Source organism: Akebia trifoliata, chromosome 4 (genome assembly GCF_017979445.1).
Source record: "Akebia trifoliata isolate Shusen 1 chromosome 4, ASM1797944v1, whole genome shotgun sequence".
NCBI lineage: Eukaryota > Viridiplantae > Streptophyta > Magnoliopsida > Ranunculales > Lardizabalaceae > Akebia > Akebia trifoliata.
In genome coordinates, this window is record NC_141378.1 from 6022249 (window position 1) to 6040886 (window position 18638).

At 36.4% G+C, this 18638-nt stretch overlaps 1 protein-coding gene across 2 annotated transcripts in view; it reads left to right on the top strand.

Annotated features, from left to right (window-relative positions):
• Positions 1–18638, top strand: part of ILA (putative protein kinase regulator ILITHYIA) — a 35664-nt gene that overhangs the window by 14715 nt on the left and 2311 nt on the right. For both annotated transcript variants that reach the window (XM_086438834.1, XM_086438835.1), the window contains exons 23-59: positions 223–387; positions 468–644; positions 1566–1688; positions 1845–1925; positions 2019–2135; positions 2688–2860; positions 4040–4117; positions 4210–4357; positions 6342–6464; positions 6573–6629; positions 6707–6817; positions 6903–7094; positions 7274–7447; positions 8331–8441; positions 8549–8618; positions 8690–8768; positions 8880–8982; positions 9058–9228; positions 9352–9474; positions 9566–9679; positions 11087–11193; positions 11300–11351; positions 11443–11549; positions 11628–11687; positions 11773–11887; positions 12631–12741; positions 12844–12981; positions 13059–13181; positions 13349–13420; positions 14040–14152; positions 16159–16317; positions 17005–17101; positions 17192–17374; positions 17561–17755; positions 17860–18039; positions 18190–18322; positions 18485–18563. In XM_086438834.1, coding sequence (XP_086294960.1) covers positions 223–387; positions 468–644; positions 1566–1688; positions 1845–1925; positions 2019–2135; positions 2688–2860; positions 4040–4117; positions 4210–4357; positions 6342–6464; positions 6573–6629; positions 6707–6817; positions 6903–7094; positions 7274–7447; positions 8331–8441; positions 8549–8618; positions 8690–8768; positions 8880–8982; positions 9058–9228; positions 9352–9474; positions 9566–9679; positions 11087–11193; positions 11300–11351; positions 11443–11549; positions 11628–11687; positions 11773–11887; positions 12631–12741; positions 12844–12981; positions 13059–13181; positions 13349–13420; positions 14040–14152; positions 16159–16317; positions 17005–17101; positions 17192–17374; positions 17561–17755; positions 17860–18039; positions 18190–18322; positions 18485–18563 — 4514 coding nt within the window. The remainder of the gene's footprint in view (positions 1–222; positions 388–467; positions 645–1565; positions 1689–1844; positions 1926–2018; positions 2136–2687; positions 2861–4039; positions 4118–4209; positions 4358–6341; positions 6465–6572; positions 6630–6706; positions 6818–6902; positions 7095–7273; positions 7448–8330; positions 8442–8548; positions 8619–8689; positions 8769–8879; positions 8983–9057; positions 9229–9351; positions 9475–9565; positions 9680–11086; positions 11194–11299; positions 11352–11442; positions 11550–11627; positions 11688–11772; positions 11888–12630; positions 12742–12843; positions 12982–13058; positions 13182–13348; positions 13421–14039; positions 14153–16158; positions 16318–17004; positions 17102–17191; positions 17375–17560; positions 17756–17859; positions 18040–18189; positions 18323–18484; positions 18564–18638) is intronic.

An 18638-nucleotide genomic window follows, 5' to 3' on the forward strand; every position in this document is an offset into this window, starting at 1 on the left:
TTTGTTTAAATAGTATTAACTTCCGAGCTAAATGTACCTCAATTTCCTTGGCAGTTTTATGTCAGTTATTTTTTATGCATTTTCTTTTTAGTTTTTTGATTGTGAGTCAAAAATATTTATGTTTCCCCTTCAATGTTAGATTCCCTGTACCGCTTATTTGGTTTCTTACACTGCATGTGTGACGTCTTTCACATGGTTATCTTTATGTATCTTTCTGTTCAGTCAGTTGCAGAAGCATCGGAGGATGTGTGGGATCGTTACGGGTATGATTTTGGGACTGATTATTCAGGACTTCTTGATGCACTTTCTCATATCAACTATAATGTCCGCTTAGCGGCTGGTGAAGCAATAGCTGCTGCTTTGGATGAAAACCCAGATACCATACAGGTTTGTATTTTATGGTCATTTTTCATCATTGATTGTAATAAAATATTTGGATGGATCTCATCTTTTCGTGATATCTGCAGGAAACTCTTTCAACTTTATTTTCTTTGTATATACGTGATGTTGCTTCTGGAGAGAACAGTGTGGATTCTTGCTGGTTAGGGAGACAAGGGATAGCACTGGCATTGCATTCTGCGGCTGATGTACTGAGAACAAAAGATCTTCCTGCTGTCATGACATTCCTGATCTCACGAGCCTTGGTATGTGTTGATATGTTGTTGTTAAAATTTCCTGTTTTTGAACTTGGATTCTTCAGATATTTAGAACTTTTCATTTGCTCATATTTGAAACTAGTATAGGGTTAGCACTAAGATCATCCCTTTGTCTCTGTGTTTTCACGTCGAGAATTCTTTGCAGATCAAGAGATGTCAAAGGGGCTTCTTACTTCCCAGACAGATCCTCCCACATCTCTATATAAATGCTGGTTCATCAAGAATACGCAAGAAAAGTACTTAGAACTGTTGATTCATCACCAGAGATGACTTAGAACCAATAGGTCGGATGCTCCAGATAGAAACCCACTTAAACAAAAATAACTACTCTTCTTCCCCCTGTTGCCTCGGTTACTCAGGTTTCAACAGTTCAATTTGAATTGGTGAAATCTGTTCACATACTCGAATAAAGTAGAGCAGAGAGAGGGGCAAAGGGAAAATTAGTTGGAAGGAGTAAACCCAAACCACTAAGACAAGTCCTTTAAGGACGGGTAACAAAAATAAGAAAACAAAATAAAGTAAAAACATTCTTACTTTTATCCTGTAACAGGCATGTTGAAGAGGATGGCTATTCTGAGTTCATATCTGTTATGGTGTCATTTTTTTTTGTTATGTGTGAAGTATCGTGTTATTTTTCCAATCAAAAGAACTATTTTTTGTTGGTCTCTAGTTGTTCTTCAATATGCTGTCTGGCTGAACAATACTTCTGATCAAGTTATGAATTTTTTTTCCTTTTCTTTTTTTTTTACTAGTTTTTCAATTTGGAATTTTGGGACATGATTAGGGTGTTTAATGCATTGCAGGAAAAAAAAAGTACGACTAAAATGTCTATAATACTTCTGTTATTCATTTGATGAGTCTTGCTGATAAAAATATTCATGTCACAACTAACAGTAAATGATACTGCAGGCTGATCCTAACACGGATGTTCGGGGAAGAATGATTAATGCTGGTATTATGCTTATTGATAAGCATGGGAAAAACAATGTGTCTTTGCTATTTCCTATTTTTGAGAACTACTTAAATAAAAAGGTATATTTCCTTTTTAATGTTGGGACTAGACATTACATGTTCTTTGGTCAAAATTCATTAATGAAACAGTACTTCTTATTTCTTGTTTACATGTTCATTGGGGTCTTTCTCAGTGAGATCACCCAGTTTGCCTATCATTTTTATTAATTTATACAGGCATCGGATGAAGAAAAATATGATTTAGTGCGTGAGGGAGTTGTTATATTTACAGGAGCTTTGGCAAAACATCTGGCAAAGGTGTGGTAGTTACTATCGTTGATGTTTCACTATGGAAATATGGGGCTATTCGGATGTCCCTGGTATGCATTAATGTGTTTATTTTTTGAACAGGATGATCCTAAAGTGCATACTGTTGTAGAGAAGTTGTTGGATGTGCTTAACACACCGTCAGAGGCAGTTCAACGAGCCGTCGCAACTTGTTTATCTCCATTAATGCATTCAAAGCAAGTATGTTGCCATTGTTAGTACAGGAAGCAGTATTATAAATTGTCTTCTTATTTTTCTTATTCTGGTTAGGATAGATTTCATTTAACCCTTAGTGGAAGGACGATGAATCAGCATTTATGTCAGGAGTGATTAGATTGCCTTGAAAAGGTCATGCTGTTTACATTCATTAAAAAAAATGTTCATGCTTTTACAATTAATAGTTGTTGGGACCGGAACATGCATTCATTATCCATGCCTAACTAAAATTTTCCATATCATTCCCATCTTAATGATAAAGCATCGGGTACCATGAAACTTTCAACGAATGTACGAACCATTATTTATTACAAAGCATACATTCTTGTCCGTCTGCTGTTGTCAGGTTAACTTTATCATTTTCTTGTGTTTTCAGTATAACTCATTCTATCTGTTTTTCCATGTTGCAGTAGCAAAACAATTAAATTGATTATGTGGAACTGGGAACTACTATAATGTATTATCAGATTTGTTAATGTTTTATTTATCCTTGAAAGCTTCTTATCTTCTTGTCTTTGTTGATATTATTTTGATTAGGAAGATGGTCAAGAACTGGTTTCCAGGCTGTTGGATAAGTTGATGCATAGCGATAAGTACGGGGAACGCCGTGGCGCAGCGTTTGGACTTGCTGGGGTGGTTAAAGGATTCAGAATTTCTTGTCTGAAGAAATATGGAATTGTGACTGTATTAAAAGAAGGTCTGGAAGACAGGTGTGTTCTTCTTCTCAGTTGACTACCAGCTTTTGCACAAGAATCATATCATTTCTTTTGGATGGGCTAATAGAGTTTTAATGATTGAATCTCTAAATGCTTCAGAAGGTGTTAACTGTCTCTGTACAGCCCCCACGTTTTGTTTTGTAGGCCACTTATTTTTTTGATAAGTAAATGCAAAGCCCTTAAGGAAAATATGTAATAATGATTCTAAGTGTCTAGAATTATAAAATCCTTTGTAACAACTCATATATTAAAACAGCCACTTTATGAAATTGACCAAATGCCCGTCTTTTACATTAATTTTGAAAATTCCCATGGTTTTACTTTATCTCTAGATGGGATGTTCGGTCTTTTTGAGAATGCCAAGGGACAAGCACTAGAAAGCCAAATGTTATGAGGTGGCTCCCTCAAATATGTGGTACTGCAGGTGGGATCAATTTCCCATTATGATGCATCAATCTCAAGCTATTGAAGATGGCCCATGTTAAATTCTTTGAAAGATTTGGAAATAACATGTATGATGTTGAGCTTCCTGAAGGGGTATTTCCCTCTATATTTAATGAAGTTGACCTCTACCATTTCCATGGGGCAGTGGATATTGACGAAGGTTTCATTGAAATTAAGACCAAACTATTAAAAACGGCCATAAATCCATAATAATCAAAGCGGATTTTATTTGGGCTGATCTAATTTGATTATTTCTATAAAGTATGGAATATGGAATGTTTCTAGACTGTCTTCCTTGACTGCTGATCTTCAAGAAAGAAGGATAAGTCAGAGTCGAGTCTAACTTGCATTGGTTCAATACTTCAGCCAAGGAAGAAAAACTGGTTGAATTCCTCAGACCAATTATGATATCTGTTCCTGGTCTTTGAACACATACTGGGGATTTTTTGTATATGTCTTTCTAGTCCCCAGTAAAACTAGTTGTGGTACTGAGAGTCTGAGACTAAGTCAACCATTGACTTCCCCAATCTCATTAAGCTTTTTAGAATTTTTTGGTATTGTTATTACTTGGATAAATATGTAACTTATCAAAACATTTGTCTCTCTTGTTGGATGCGGTGGTGGAAATACATTACACTATTTAGATATTTATATTGTCTTGGATAAATGTAATGTGCTGAATTCTTCTGTGATCTGATGTTTAAATTTGTTACTCCTTTTGGATTACAGGAACTCTGCAAAAGCTCGTGAAGGAGCTCTTCTGGGATTTGAGTGCCTCTGTGAGAAGCTTCGTAGATTGTTTGAACCGTATGTAAAGATCTTTCTTTGGCATGAACAACATTTCTTCTACAGATGGGTTTATTCTTGTGTCTGATTTATTTATTTATTTTTGGGTCCAGGTATGTAATCCAAATGTTGCCCTTGCTTCTGGTTTCCTTCTCTGATCAAGTTGTCGCTGTTCGTGAAGCTGCCGAATGTGCGGCTCGTGCAATGATGTCTCAACTAAGTGGTCATGGTGTCAAGCTCATCCTTCCTTCGCTTCTTAAGGTGTTTATTTAGATATTTTGACCATTACTAGTGCTGATTCTTTCAGACTCTTCTTGAGATTTGTCCCATATGCTGTTTATAAATTGTTTTTCTTTTTTTTTATTCTTTGTGGTTTACATTAAGGATTTTTATCGTCAAAGCTGAGCCTTGCCAGGCCACATCTCCTTATAAAAAATAGGTGCCCGAGGCGCCTCTAACAACACTGGTTGCATAACCGTTCAAATATGGATGTTTCATGTGGTAACTTATTGTTGGAATGACCTGTATTACACATTGATGTCCATTATACAGCCAACCATGTGTTCTGCTGATTTCCCATAATGTAGAAGTGTAGTATGAGACCCTTGATGTTGCTGACACTGAAGCTAAAGAGCGGAGAGGACAGGTGATAGTTCAAACCCTAACATTTGTGCTCTAGCACAATGTATGATAAGGAGAAGAAGAGGATGAATTGGCGTACGATTTATCACAGTAGTATTTGTATTTAAAAAATTCATACATTTTACTAAACAACTTTTATGTATGGAAACACTAACGAAATGACAATTTTTACACGCGCAAATGCATATGAGAATTGAGCACTTTACTAGAGACAGTTAATTTAGTTCAGCAATAGCTTCTTTTGGCAAGAACCTTGAATAATATGTAAGCTAAGGAATGCTTATAAAAACACAAAAGATCTTTATTATACTATTGGAAGAGAGGAGATCAAGAAGACCTACCTTAAAGAGAACACGGAAATACAAAGAGAGATTAAAAATAAACTACAACAAATTCCACACTGGGCAAAGGGTTAGATTGCAATAATAAGGAGGTGGTCGACTTCATAGGGTAGTGGTTTACTAAGACAATCCCTTGTGGGATATGATGGTCAGTGGTCAGTATCTTTTCCAAAGCTATTTCCAAACAGAAAAGGAAACTTTTGATGGGATTTTGGACCTCCAAATGCTGGATCCCAGAAATCTGGGGAGAGTTTGTTGTGAAAGCATGGAATAAATGAACTAATAGAAGAAAACATTTCAATTTGGCTTCTGAACTCTTACATCCTCATTCCTCAGATTCATTGGGATATAAGAGGGACTGCACATTAAGAAAATTATGAATAACATCTGTCAGTTGTTAAATATTCTCTACTCAAACTCCCAGGGAGTGTGACCATTTGATCATACCCTAAAGGTTTAGAGTTGATTTATTTTTCAATATATCATGTATGGTTGGAAAATTGAGACATGAGGGGAGAGTCCCCTCACCATTGATTTTCCCAGGAAGATATCTTGTTCCCTTTACCTACCTTGAAATCAACACCCTTTTAAAACTCATTTGATCTTTTTAGAATCCCTTTTCAAACTCCACATCGTTTATGCTCCCTAACTAAGCCTGGCGATTCTCTTGCAAAGGCTATTAGGTTTAACTCCAAACATTCACAACCACTTCCCCATTAGAGCCAGATAACTGTCTCAAACCCAGTGACCCCTATTTTTTGAAGAAGGGATTCTTTTTCATTGGACTAAGGGAGTTAGTGCTTTATACTCTACTTACTTTTGTGCCATGAGAAGTTCCTCGTATGTTTCTCCATTTGAATTATAATTGATAATTGATTTTGGAATGCTAAAGAGAGACATATGCTGGACTGAAAACCGATCAAAAAGAATATGATGGACCAAAGTGCCAACTTAGCAAAGTTTGTAAGATGTGTAGAGTGTATTCCCAAAGAGAGAGATGCTGGACCGAAAACGGATAAAAAAGAATATGGACCAAAGTGCCAACTTACCAAAGTTGGTAAGACATGTGGAGTGTTGTTCCCACATCCTAGTTTCAGATCCCCTCGAACCCGCATTCACCTATCTAACCACTAACCCTTTACCTGTAAAAATAGATGTATGATGGACCAGGATACTGAAAAGAGAACGTTTGATTAGAACCAGCTTTCTCCTTTATGATAAAAACCTAGAATTATAAAGCTTTCTCCTTTATGGTTCCCCAGGGCCTTGAGGATAAAGCTTGGCGAACAAAGCAAAGTAGCGTACAACTACTTGGTGCTATGGCTTACTGTGCTCCTCAACAACTGTCTCAGTGTCTACCACGTATTGTGCCCAAGCTTACAGAGGTAAATTCCCTATACAAACTTTAGTTTTTATTCTTAACTGGCGATTTCATATTCTTTTAGTAATCGTAAGTATTCTTTCAATGATTGTATTATTCTTTTTTGTTACAGGTGCTGACAGATACCCATCCAAAAGTCCAGTCCGCTGGGCAAATGGCTCTTCAGCAGGTGATTGTTTGTGTGCCAAACTGTGAATCATGTTATTTGTTCTAATAATGAGTACTGGTGCCTTCTTTCTTTTTTAGGTGGGAAGCGTGATAAAGAATCCAGAAATATCTGCTCTTGTTCCTACCCTTTTGATGGCTCTTACTGATCCCAATGAGTATACAAAACACTCTCTTGACATTCTCCTTCAGGTAAGATTTTCCCGCATATTTTACATTTGTAATTCTGTCTTCCTTGTCCTCATTAATCCTCATATTGCTTATTTATGTGTTGCAGACAACTTTTATTAATTCAATTGATGCTCCATCTTTGGCACTGTTGGTGCCAATAGTCCATAGGGGCCTAAGGGAAAGAAGTGCTGATACTAAAAAGAAGGCAGCTCAGATAGCTGGAAATATGTGCTCATTAGTGACAGAACCAAAGGACATGATTCCTTATATAGGGTTGCTCCTTCCTGAAATAAAAAAGGTATCTTTTTTCATCTCTAGATGTACTTGGGACTTTATTATTATTATTATTGTTATTTTTAATAATATTATTATTGTTATTGTTATTTTGTTGTCATTATCATTGCCTTTATTATTATTATTATTGTTGTTGTTGTTGTTTAAAAGTTGTTACTCGTGGACGATTTTTGTTCTAAACAGGTTCTTGTAGACCCTATTCCAGAAGTTCGGTCTGTTGCAGCTCGTGCTCTTGGATCACTTATCAAAGGAATGGGAGAAGAAAACTTCCCAGACCTGGTCTCATGGCTGTTTGATACACTTAAATCTGATGGCAGTAATGTTGAACGCTCTGGAGCTGCTCAAGGATTGAGTGAGGTCAGCACTCCCCCCCCCCCCCCAGTTATTGTGGCATTGATCTTCTGTTTTGCCCTCTGCAAAAAATTATCTGTGTAGGATGAATGTTTATTTTCATAATTTAAATGAGGTGCACTGATCAAAAAAGAAAAAAAAAAAAAAGGGAAAAATAGATGAGGTTCCATGTCAGTGCTTATCCCTTGTATATTTTCTTTTTTATCTAATTTTCACTGATTATATCATTAGGAGTTAAAAGCGATTTTCTAGGGGTAGAATGCACCTTAGTATAGTCAATAGTCTATTTCTATCGCCAGTAAACCTCTTGGAACATGAAGTATACATTGCTCCAATTCACCCTATTTTTCTTTTTTGTTGGCGTTTTGGACCTGGCTATCAAGTAGTAAAACCCTAGCAAAGCAACAAAAAGTTTACTCCACAAGAACAGTAGCCCTAGTATACATAAAATGGAATGTGAGTAGATAGGTGCTTCTCTTAAAATATTCTTCTATCGTTGAAGAGAAACTGCATATAATACAAAAGATCTCTCTCTCTCTCTCTCTCTCTCTCACACACACACACACACACACACACATTTGTACAACTAGTATAGTCCTCGCCTTTTTTCCCTTCCTCTTTTTCTGGCTTTTATGTTTTTAGGATAAATTGCATATAGAAACAAGATCTTTTGACCCATTGCAAGATTCATTTGACTGATTGCAAGATTGAATATAGAAACAAGATTCTTCCGCCAACTGAGTCCGTCTCTAATTAATCACAACTTTTTTACAAAAATGGACGGTTTTTTTCACTATGTCCAGTAAGTTTACCCTTACAAGTAGAAAGAAAGGAAGAGAACTTACTGCTGAGTCGGTGGACTGACTGTTCTCGGAATATGTGTCTCCAGGTTTTAGCTGCCCTTGGTAAGGAGTATTTTGAGCATACACTGCCTGATATTATACGGAACTGTTCTCACCAAAGGGCTTCTGTACGTGATGGGTATTTAACACTTTTTAAGGTAACATATACAATTATATAATGTTAATAAAGTGATTTGAATGGTATGAGAATATACTCATCTATTTAATGTATTTTTTGTTGCTTTCTAATGAAATATGTGTATAGTACTTGCCAAGGTCATTAGGTGTCATCTTCCAGAACTATTTGCAGCTGGTACTGCCAGCTATCTTAGATGGTAAGTGCACTTTTGCCTTTGTAGGTATTTGGATGTCAAATGCTGTTGATACTAAGCTTATGATCACGCAGGACTTGCTGATGAGAATGAGTCTGTACGTGATGCGGCTCTCAGTGCTGGGCATGTTTTAGTGGAGCATTATGCAACGACGTCTGTGCTCTAATGATTCTCATACTTAATAGGGTTTATTTTGATGAAGTAACTTCTTACTAATGTGGTGTTGATGAGATTCTTGACATTTTCTCTTCTTTGTTAAATCAGGTCTCTACCTCTACTCCTTCCTGCTGTTGAGGATGGTATTTTCAATGACAACTGGCGTATTCGGCAAAGTTCTGTTGAACTTTTGGGCGATCTCCTGTTCAAGGTAGGCCCTTTCCAATGGTGATGTTTGGAGTCCTTTTCATTATCTGTCCTTTGAAATGGATTTTGTGTCATTCAGGTTGCTGGAACTTCTGGAAAAGCAATTCTTGAGGGTGGTAGTGATGATGAAGGTGCCAGTACTGAAGCTCAGGGTCGTGCTATCATTGAGGTACTAGGAAGGGAAAAGCGTAATGAAATCCTTGCTGCGCTTTATATGGTTCGTACTGATGTCAGCATATCAGTACGGCAGGTAATACTTCTTTTCCTGTTAATTTCCTGAAAAATATTTCTTTTGCACAACTTTCCAGAAGTAATTATAAATAGAGGATGCACATTAATGTGCTTATTTGTTCTTTACTATTAATTTTATCAGGCTGCTTTACACGTGTGGAAGACTGTAGTGGCAAACACTCCGAAAACTCTCAAGGAAATAATGCCAGTATTGATGAGTACACTGATCACTTCTCTTGCTTCATCATCTGCTGAAAGGCGGCAGGTTTGTTTCTCTATTTTCTTTGTGATTCTGGTCGGACTGATTATTTATACTATTGTTGAATACTTTGTTTGTGTTGTCCATAAATTTTCAGGTTGCAGGAAGAGCGCTGGGTGAGCTTGTGAGGAAGCTTGGTGAAAGAGTCCTGCCTTTAATTATCCCAATTTTATCTAAGGGGCTAAAAGACCCTAATACTAGCAGAAGACAAGTGAGATTTCTTCTCCCTGAAAAATTATTTAATGGATGTTCTTATTGTGCCCCTCTAGTGTTGCATGAGCGTGGTAAGTTATGAACTGAGAAAATGATTGCATTTGTTAATAATCATAAGGAGTTCTAGCTAAGAATGTGTCCTCTCCCAAGTAATCAGGATGCCTAGCTTGAACATGAATAAAGCGCTGTTGGATAACAGGTTGTGGTGATTTGGAGAGGAGGAAGAGGGCCTGTGGACTAAAGTGATTCTAGCAAAGTATGGGTGTAGAAGTCTAGCCTGGGAATGTTGAAATCATAGGTCTAGCAATGGATGTTGGGTTTGGAAAGGGATCTAGAACACCAGGGGGGAATTTGTTTTGGGTGTTATATTGGAAGTGAAGAGAAGTAATATGGTTTATTTTTGGGAGGATATATGGTGTGAGGAAGGATCTTTGAAAGAAACATTTCAATTTTTTTCCTTATCCAATATGGAAGTGAGCCTGATGTCGGATTTTATAATTAAGGAAGGTGATGACTTTTTGTTTATCAGTAAACCTGTTTTTAATGAGGTCAGTAACTTGGTAATGAGAGAATTGAACCCAGTTCTATGGTATCATGACCCATATACTTTACCAATTAAGCTATCTGGCACCTTCTTTGGAATTTTCAGTGTTGCCACCCACCCCGTAAGCCTGCTTTTAATGTGACCTGTAACTCTTGTAAGGGTGGGTTTTGAACCCAGGTCTATTGTAGCAACACTATAGACTTTACCATCTAAGCTAGGTGGCTCCTTTGGGAAGGTAATAACTTTTCTTTGGCAAAGTATTGAGTTCTAATTTTCCATCTACTATTCTGTCAGTGTGGAAATAGAAATATTTTGATCAGTGTGGATAATTCAGTTTACTTGGAAATGGTGAAAATGTCTTGGAAATGACAGAAATATTATTGAAACTATAAGAAATGTTAGAATTGACATTTAAACAAACTTGTAAGTCGTCAGAAACACAATAAGAACCATTTTGAGTGTGGAAATGAAGATCACTAGCGTTTCACTACATGTGGGTGCTGGAATTTGAGAGTTCACAATAATCACTACCCAAAAAACAGCTATATTCTGCATGTAAATTGGAATAATAATGTCACATTGCCTAGTATGCGTTGAATACATAAGAATGACAAGATACATAGAACCTGACTAACCATAATTTATTCCTGCTAGTAAATGAATATTGTGCATAACTTAAAGTCCCTTCTACTGGAAATTAGTTTTTGTTATCTTTATAAATTTTAGAGTTTTTTTTTCCCCCTAAAAGTTGAATATTCCTGTCAAATTTGATATTTTGTCAAAATATCTCCTTTGAAATATTTTGTCATGCATACATAGTTGATTTGTAATCCTATATTCATCTTCATGATGGTCTGGCAGGGGGTATGCATTGGTCTCAGTGAAGTGATGGCTAGTGCTGGTAAGAACCAGTTATTGAGTTTCATGGACGAGCTGATTCCTACAATAAGGACTGCCCTCTGTGATAGGTTTGTTCATTCTTTTCTAATATTTTGCATGATTACTTAAACTTGATGTATTCATTTCAATATGAAAAAGGGTTCTCATTTGATGTTCATATGTTTCCGTCAACAGCACACCAGAGGTTCGTGAGTCTGCTGGCTTGGCATTCAGCACTCTTTACAAGGTGCTCTAATTTATGTTTCTCTTCCCTTTAGATATGTTTAATTTGCAAATTATGAATGAAAAATAGAACATAATAAAATCTAACAACGCAGAGTGCGGGATTGCAAGCAATTGATGAAATTGTCCCAACCCTTCTGCATGCTTTGGAAGATGATGAAACCTCTGATACTGCCCTTGATGGCCTCAAACAAATCTTAAGGTAGGACATTTTCTGCCATACTTTATAAGTGCATACTTAGTTCTTGTTGGTGCTAAAGTTACCATTTGTCAATGCTAGTGTCCGGACTGCAGCTGTTTTGCCTCATATCCTGCCCAAGCTAGTCCACTTCCCCCTCTCGTAAGTGCTTTGTACTGAACTTCTTGTTTAGAGATTCTATTTCGAAAAAATGCTGTTTTGTTTAAAGCTTTTGTCATTCATCCAGTGCCTTCAATGCACATGCTTTGGGAGCCTTAGCAGAGGTTGCGGGACCTGGTCTTAACTTCCACCTTGGGACAATTCTTCCAGCTTTACTATCTGCTATGGGTGACGGTGACACTGTAAGTAAATTATACCCGGTTTTTTTTGATGTGTCATTCTTTTTCCAATTACATTTCTTGTACCATGTTGCTTTTTAAGCTTTTCTAATAGTCACAGGATCTTAATTGATCAAAGAAAGCCTGATTGTCATTGTCTTAATATTATTATTCATGTTATGAAGGTTGTGATTGTCATTATCTTTTACCGATTCTAGATTTGGATGGCATACCGTGTCCTATCTTTCTTGCTGAATTCTACATTTGTGCTAGGAAATTCTTTTTCGCTATTGTTACCTGCTCCATTATTTATCTTATTGATATTTTCTTGTTTTCTGGATTTGGGTACAAATAACTCCTTTTGTTGTCCATCCGACAATCTACTCTTTGAAAGTCTGGTTGAAATTTTTAGGGGAGCAAGCATATTGGAATGTGAAAGAAAAAGTCCCACATGAGCATGGTTTAAACATATATGGTGATTTGTGCATGTGGACATTTACCATAATATAATATATTGTAGTATGATATGATATAATACATTAATTTACCAACTTTTTCTTTATAATAATGTATTGTACTGTATGCTGTGATATGATAATATGTATACATATATTTCATGTGTGAGCATTGTACATCACTAACATCATACGTATTTTATTTTCAATTCTTTTTCCTGGCTGTTTTATTTATCTCTGTTTTGTAGTTTAAATATATGTCCTTTTATGTTTCAAACTCTCAATATATCTATTGCATGCTGAAAAAATTAGGATGTTCAAGATTTGGCAAAGAAGGCTGCAGAAACGGTCGTATTGGTCATTGATGAGGAGGGTGTTGACTCTTTGTTATCAGAGCTTCTTAAAGGCGTCAGTGATAACCAGGTTCTCTCTCTCTCTCTACTCTCACCCAGCCAGCCACACCCACACACACACACACTCTCTCTCTCTTGGTTTTTATCTAATTCAGCTACTCCTTTTTTTCAGGCTTTAGTCAGAATGGGTTCTTCCTATCTAATAGGATACTTCTTCAAAAACAGCAAATTGTATTTAGTCGATGAAGCCCCAGACATGATCTCCACCCTAATTGTTTTGCTAAGTGATTCAGATTCAGCTACTGTTGCGGTATAACCATCATCACGTAAATCGGATTTGAATTTACTTTTCCTTCTGTATCTTTAAGATTTTCTTCTATTCAACAGGTTGCTTGGGAAGCTTTGTCAAGGGTTATTGGCTCAGTTCCCAAGGAAGTACTGTCTTCATATATAAAACTAGTCCGTGATGCTGTATCTACATCTAGAGATAAAGAGCGTAGAAAAAGAAAGGTACATTAATTCCAATTTCACATTTTATGTTAGTCTTGCTCCATAGGATATGCTGTCATTACTCATTAGAATCGCCTATTTATGTGCTGAAACTAAATGTTGTGTCCTGGTCTTTTCTGTTGTAATAGCTGAATTCTTTTGTCAACCAAAATTTTTTACTATTTCAGGGAGGACCTGTTCTTATACCTGGGTTCTGCCTTCCGAAAGCTCTTCAACCATTACTTCCAATCTTTCTTCAGGTATTTCTTAAAATAATTTGCTGCTGCAAATTTTAAGTTTATAAGCTGTGAATAATTGATCTTTTCTTGATAACACATGTATATGTTCTACTATTTTGTCATTACCACAAACAGAATCAATGCTATTTTGGAAATTGATGGTAAATTTGTCCATGGAATTATTCTTGTTGTTTTTGACCTATGATAATATGTTCGCCTTTCATGTTATTATTATTATTATTATTATTAATTTTTGCATTTTTTTTCCTTTTCTGTTCTTTTCTTTCCAAAAAAAAGATTGAGTTCTATTTGCACGGGCTACCTGTTTTTCTTCATGGTAGAGTGAATTGAAATTACAGGTGGTTATACTGAGAACTTCTTCTGTCACATCACATCATTTCTACGAGCCTTCTTCTGAGCTAGATTCTTTTAGGAATTATTGGGAATTGTTCTCTGGTTGTTTATTTTTTTGATAGGTGTCTCTGATTGGCTTTTAAGCACTGCCAGTATAAGAACCCCATGGTTTTGCACCTCTAAATACATTTTTTTTTGGTTGAATGTAGACTTTTTTTTTCTTCTTGCAAAGCATTTTATTTTTGAGCTGTGAAGTTTCATTTATGATGTCCCTACGTGCCTTCAGGGTCTAATAAGTGGTTCAGCAGAACTAAGGGAGCAAGCAGCACAGGGTTTGGGGGAATTAATTGAAGTGACTAGCGAGAAATCTTTGAAGGAGTTTGTGGTTCCCATAACAGGGTATGTACAAGGACAAGTTTAGTAGATATGTTTGGTGATGTTATTTTGATTGAAATGATCTTCACAATCTTACACATGCCCCCCCCCCCCCCCCTCAAATAATTCCATTGTTTGGTACACATAAACTCTGTTATGGTGATCTTTTTTTTTTTTTTTGATCTGTTGGTCGAAATGATTTTCAGTCCTTTCTGGGAGTGTGAAAAATAAAATAACAAAAATTATGAAATAGTTAAATAGTAGTTACTATTATTACCATTACTTCTGAGAGCTACGCATAATGGGTTTCTTTCTGTTATTTCTTTTGTAAATTCTTATAATTTATGAGTTGAATTTTGTGATTAAAATCAAATGACTTGAATTCTAGGGTTTAGTCTGTTAGAGAAAAATAGTACAATCTTCTTGTGATTTTTTAATTCACAATATCAATCTTACGATTCAATTAAATCCTCTAATACAAGGTAAAATAGGGGGTCACATTTTTGGTTGAATATCTGATCCTTTTTTTCTGCTAAGCAAGAATATAGGATCCTCAGATTGTTGTTATTCTTAGATTTTCATTCATTCTGAATGCTACTTGAGACCTTGTATTCCCCTAGTAACATCTTTCTTATTTGCGTGGACATAACGAAAACATCATGCAGTGGAAATGATTTAAACCCTGGTTTTCTCTGCATATTTTCAAACTATCAACAAACTGTTTCAATTGATGATGTCAACTCCTAAGCAGGGTATTAAATTCTGATTTTGATGTTTATTTTGGTCATCCTGGAAATGGAAATATTTCAAATAGTGTGGAAAATAATACAATTTTTCGTAAATGATAGAAATATTATGAAATGATGGAAATGTTGAGGAAGCTTTCATTGAAAGGTTAAGAAATGATAAAACAAACATGAAAGTATACTAAGCTTTCAGTAGTGTTTTGCTACATATTGACATAACTATCTAAGAATCTGTCATCTAGAACAATTTTATGCATTATGGAAATAAGAACAATAATGTTGCATTAACTACAAATACTTTAAATGTAAATCACTTTCTTATATGAACAAACTATTATCTACTGTCTGCTCACATTGTCATATATTTTTTGATCTTTTAAATACATATGAAAAGGTTATTAATATATCTTACTAATTAGAAGTAGAATACTGTATGTTTATACTTAAATGAATATTTAGTAGAAGTTTGCCGTTCATCAAAATATTTCCTCTGAAATTTGGCACATTCATATATAAATTTTTTATTTGTTTCGGTTGAAATTCATTTTTCATACGAAATATTTTGCGAAATGAATAGGGATTTCCACCCAAATATATACGTAAAGGTACTGTCGGTTAAATTTTTTGTTGGACCTTGTTGAAATGTAATTATTTCTCTATATCTCCTAGAAAGATGTCAAAATTCAATATTATGCTTTTAAATCTTTCTATTAATGCGGTTTGAATATAATTTTCCTGTAGGGTTCTAGTTGTTTTGTGTTACTGTAAGTCGCTATGTGTAGACCTATTTTCCTCTAGTACCAGAATAGGGATTAAGTATGGTGAATCCTGCAGTCTGGCTACAAGAGTGAACCCACTATAATTTTCGCTGAGAGTGCCAGATTTTCGTTGCAGAAACAACAATGTCTTGTTATAATGAATACCATCCCGGAAATGTAGCATCTAGATATATTTTACCACTATCTTCTTGGTTTTGGATTCTAGAAAGCCATCCAAAGCTTTGAGCTATGGTAGTTTGAGAAGGAATTAGACACTTGAATGGGGAGCCAAATGTGTTACTTCATTCTTAAATGATGTTGGCGAAAAGTAATATGTGTTTCAAGAATAATGTACTTCGGATTGGTATCGGATCTGGATCCTTGGGGGTCCCTGATTGCTCAGATTAACCTAGCTTTGAATTAATCCAATCTCAATTAAAAAGTTTGCTATGCATGAACATCATGATTCCTTTTTTCCTTTAGGTTATGATGGTGAGCTTTTCTAATTTCATGGTTTCTATTACAGGCCACTCATTCGGATCATAGGTGATCGGTTCCCTTGGCAGGTGAAGAGTGCCATTCTATCAACATTATGCATCTTAATAAGCAAGGGTGGGATGGCGCTCAAGCCCTTTCTTCCCCAGCTTCAGACAACATTTATTAAGTGTCTTCAAGATAATGCAAGGTGAGATTTGCTGGGTTCTTTTTTTGCAAATTGTATCAGCTACGTGCCATTTTTTGAACACCACCTTGTGGAACAGTAATTTTTGTGGCCATGTTACTTTTTATTCTTTAATTTGGTTGCTCTGCCCATTCTGAAACTTCAAGCCCCATGTTTACAAGTTCAAGAATCGTGGACCGTCCATTTTTTGCAAACCATTTTTGATGGGGTTAGAAGTTTTGGAATGAGCCGATTTTTGGTGAGGATGACCTCCTCACCATAGAGATCATCCTCACCAAAAATTAGCCCATTCCAAAACTTCTAACCCATATAGGACAAAACACGTAGGGCAAAACGTAGGGTAAATAGCAGGGTTCCGAACATCCCCCTATATATATTTTATTTTTTGTTGTTGATGGGTGTCCCCAGACTCGTTGGCCCGACTAGAAAGGGAGAGGCAATTGGCCTCTTAGAGCACCACATCTCGCCCAAATCCCTTGGGTAAATGCGTTACCCTACACACATCTAGTAAGTTGGGATAAAATCTTTAAGGGTAGCCAACGAGGGGTTTGAACTCAAGACCTTTCGCTTTTTGGAGGAAGCCACTACACCCAACACTAGTTGATTTATAGACACTGCGAACATGATAAATCGCATCAAGCCAAGGATTGATCCTTTATTGGTTACTTATTAAATTTTGTGTTGTTGCAGGACGGTTCGTTCGAGCGCTGCTCTTGCACTTGGAAAGCTTAGTGCTCTCAGTACTCGGGTTGATCCTTTAGTTAGCGACCTCCTTGTCTCTTTGCAGGTGATTCCTCCTATCTTTACTTTTTTTTTTTTCTGAGTTCGAAACCCAGAACAATGTATCACTCACTGCTTAAATTGAACCTCCACCTAGGTATCGGAGGGTGGAGTCAGGGAGGCTGTGTTGACTGGTTTGAATGGTGTACTAAAGCATGCGGGGAAGAGCGTGAGTGCTGCCATTAGATCCCGTGTAGTCATTCTCCTTAAAGACACAATTCATCTTGATGATGATCAAGTTAGAAGTTCTGCTGCAAGAGTATTGGGCACCATGTCACAGGTCAGATGTTGGTGCTATTCGTAAAAGGAGTATCTTTTCGTTTTCTTTCTTACTTTATTTTGATGATGGATTTTTCGTAGCTATAACTGTATACATTAATCTTGTAAATGTGCACACAAATACTGTTTTGATTCCAAATTTCTTTTTTGTTATTTTCCCCTAACTTTATCTCTACTGTCATCACAGTACATGGACGACAGTGAGATCAGTGACCTTCTGCAGATGCTATCAAATTCAATGTCATCTCCATCGTGGGCTGTTAGACATGGCTCTGTCCTTACAGTCTCTTCCATGCTTAGGCACAATCCTTCGGTGATTTGCGTGTCTCCAGTGTTTCCATCTATTATAGGTCACCTTAAAGATACTCTTGAAGATGATAAGGTATAATATTTAGAATTCCATGTGTTGGTTATACCACGTTTAGATTTTTGACTAATTCTGTAAACAAAATCAAACTTTAAAAAACTTCACTCTTCCTGGAACAGTTCCCTATTCGTGAAACTGCAACGAAGGCATTAGGAAGGCTTCTACTTCATCAAACTAAAAAGGAGGCCTTGAACACTTCTGTTCAAGTGGAGCTTTTTCCATTTTTGATATCAGCTTTGCAGGATGACAGCAGTGAAGTCAGAAGGAGGGCATTATCTGGCCTGAAAGCTGTTGCAAAGGTAATCATACATTGGCATTTCTGCCTTTCACGTAGGAACCTTTTTTCCCCGTTTGGCAGTAACTTTCATATTAGAACCTATGTATTTGGAATTCTAAACTTCATGACATAGTTTTCACATGAGATTTGAGCAAACAAAATTTTGTGCCAGGCGAATCCTTCAGCCATTACGGCCTATCTTTCGAATTTGGGCCCAGCATTGGCTGAATGTTTGAAGGATGGAAACACACCTGTTCGCCTTGCTGCTGAACGATGTGCTCTGCATGTATTCCAATTGACAAAAGGTATCTCTCTCTCTCCTCCTGTGTTTTACTTTTTATTTTATTTTACGAACTGTGCCTTCTGTGATTGTCTTGACCTATTGAGAAGAGCCATTGTTTTGGTCTTCTTGGTTCTGGGAGAAAGAAATTGGCTAACTATAATTGTATAAACCAATGTCTTGATAGGTACGGAAAATGTCCAGGCTGCGCAAAAATTTATCACAGGCTTGGATGCCAGGCGACTGTCAAAACTTTCTGAAAACAGGTATGTCGTCATTAGTTTACAAACTCTATTGACTGGCATTTGATAACATTTAGTTTGACATGTTTTAACTGTCAT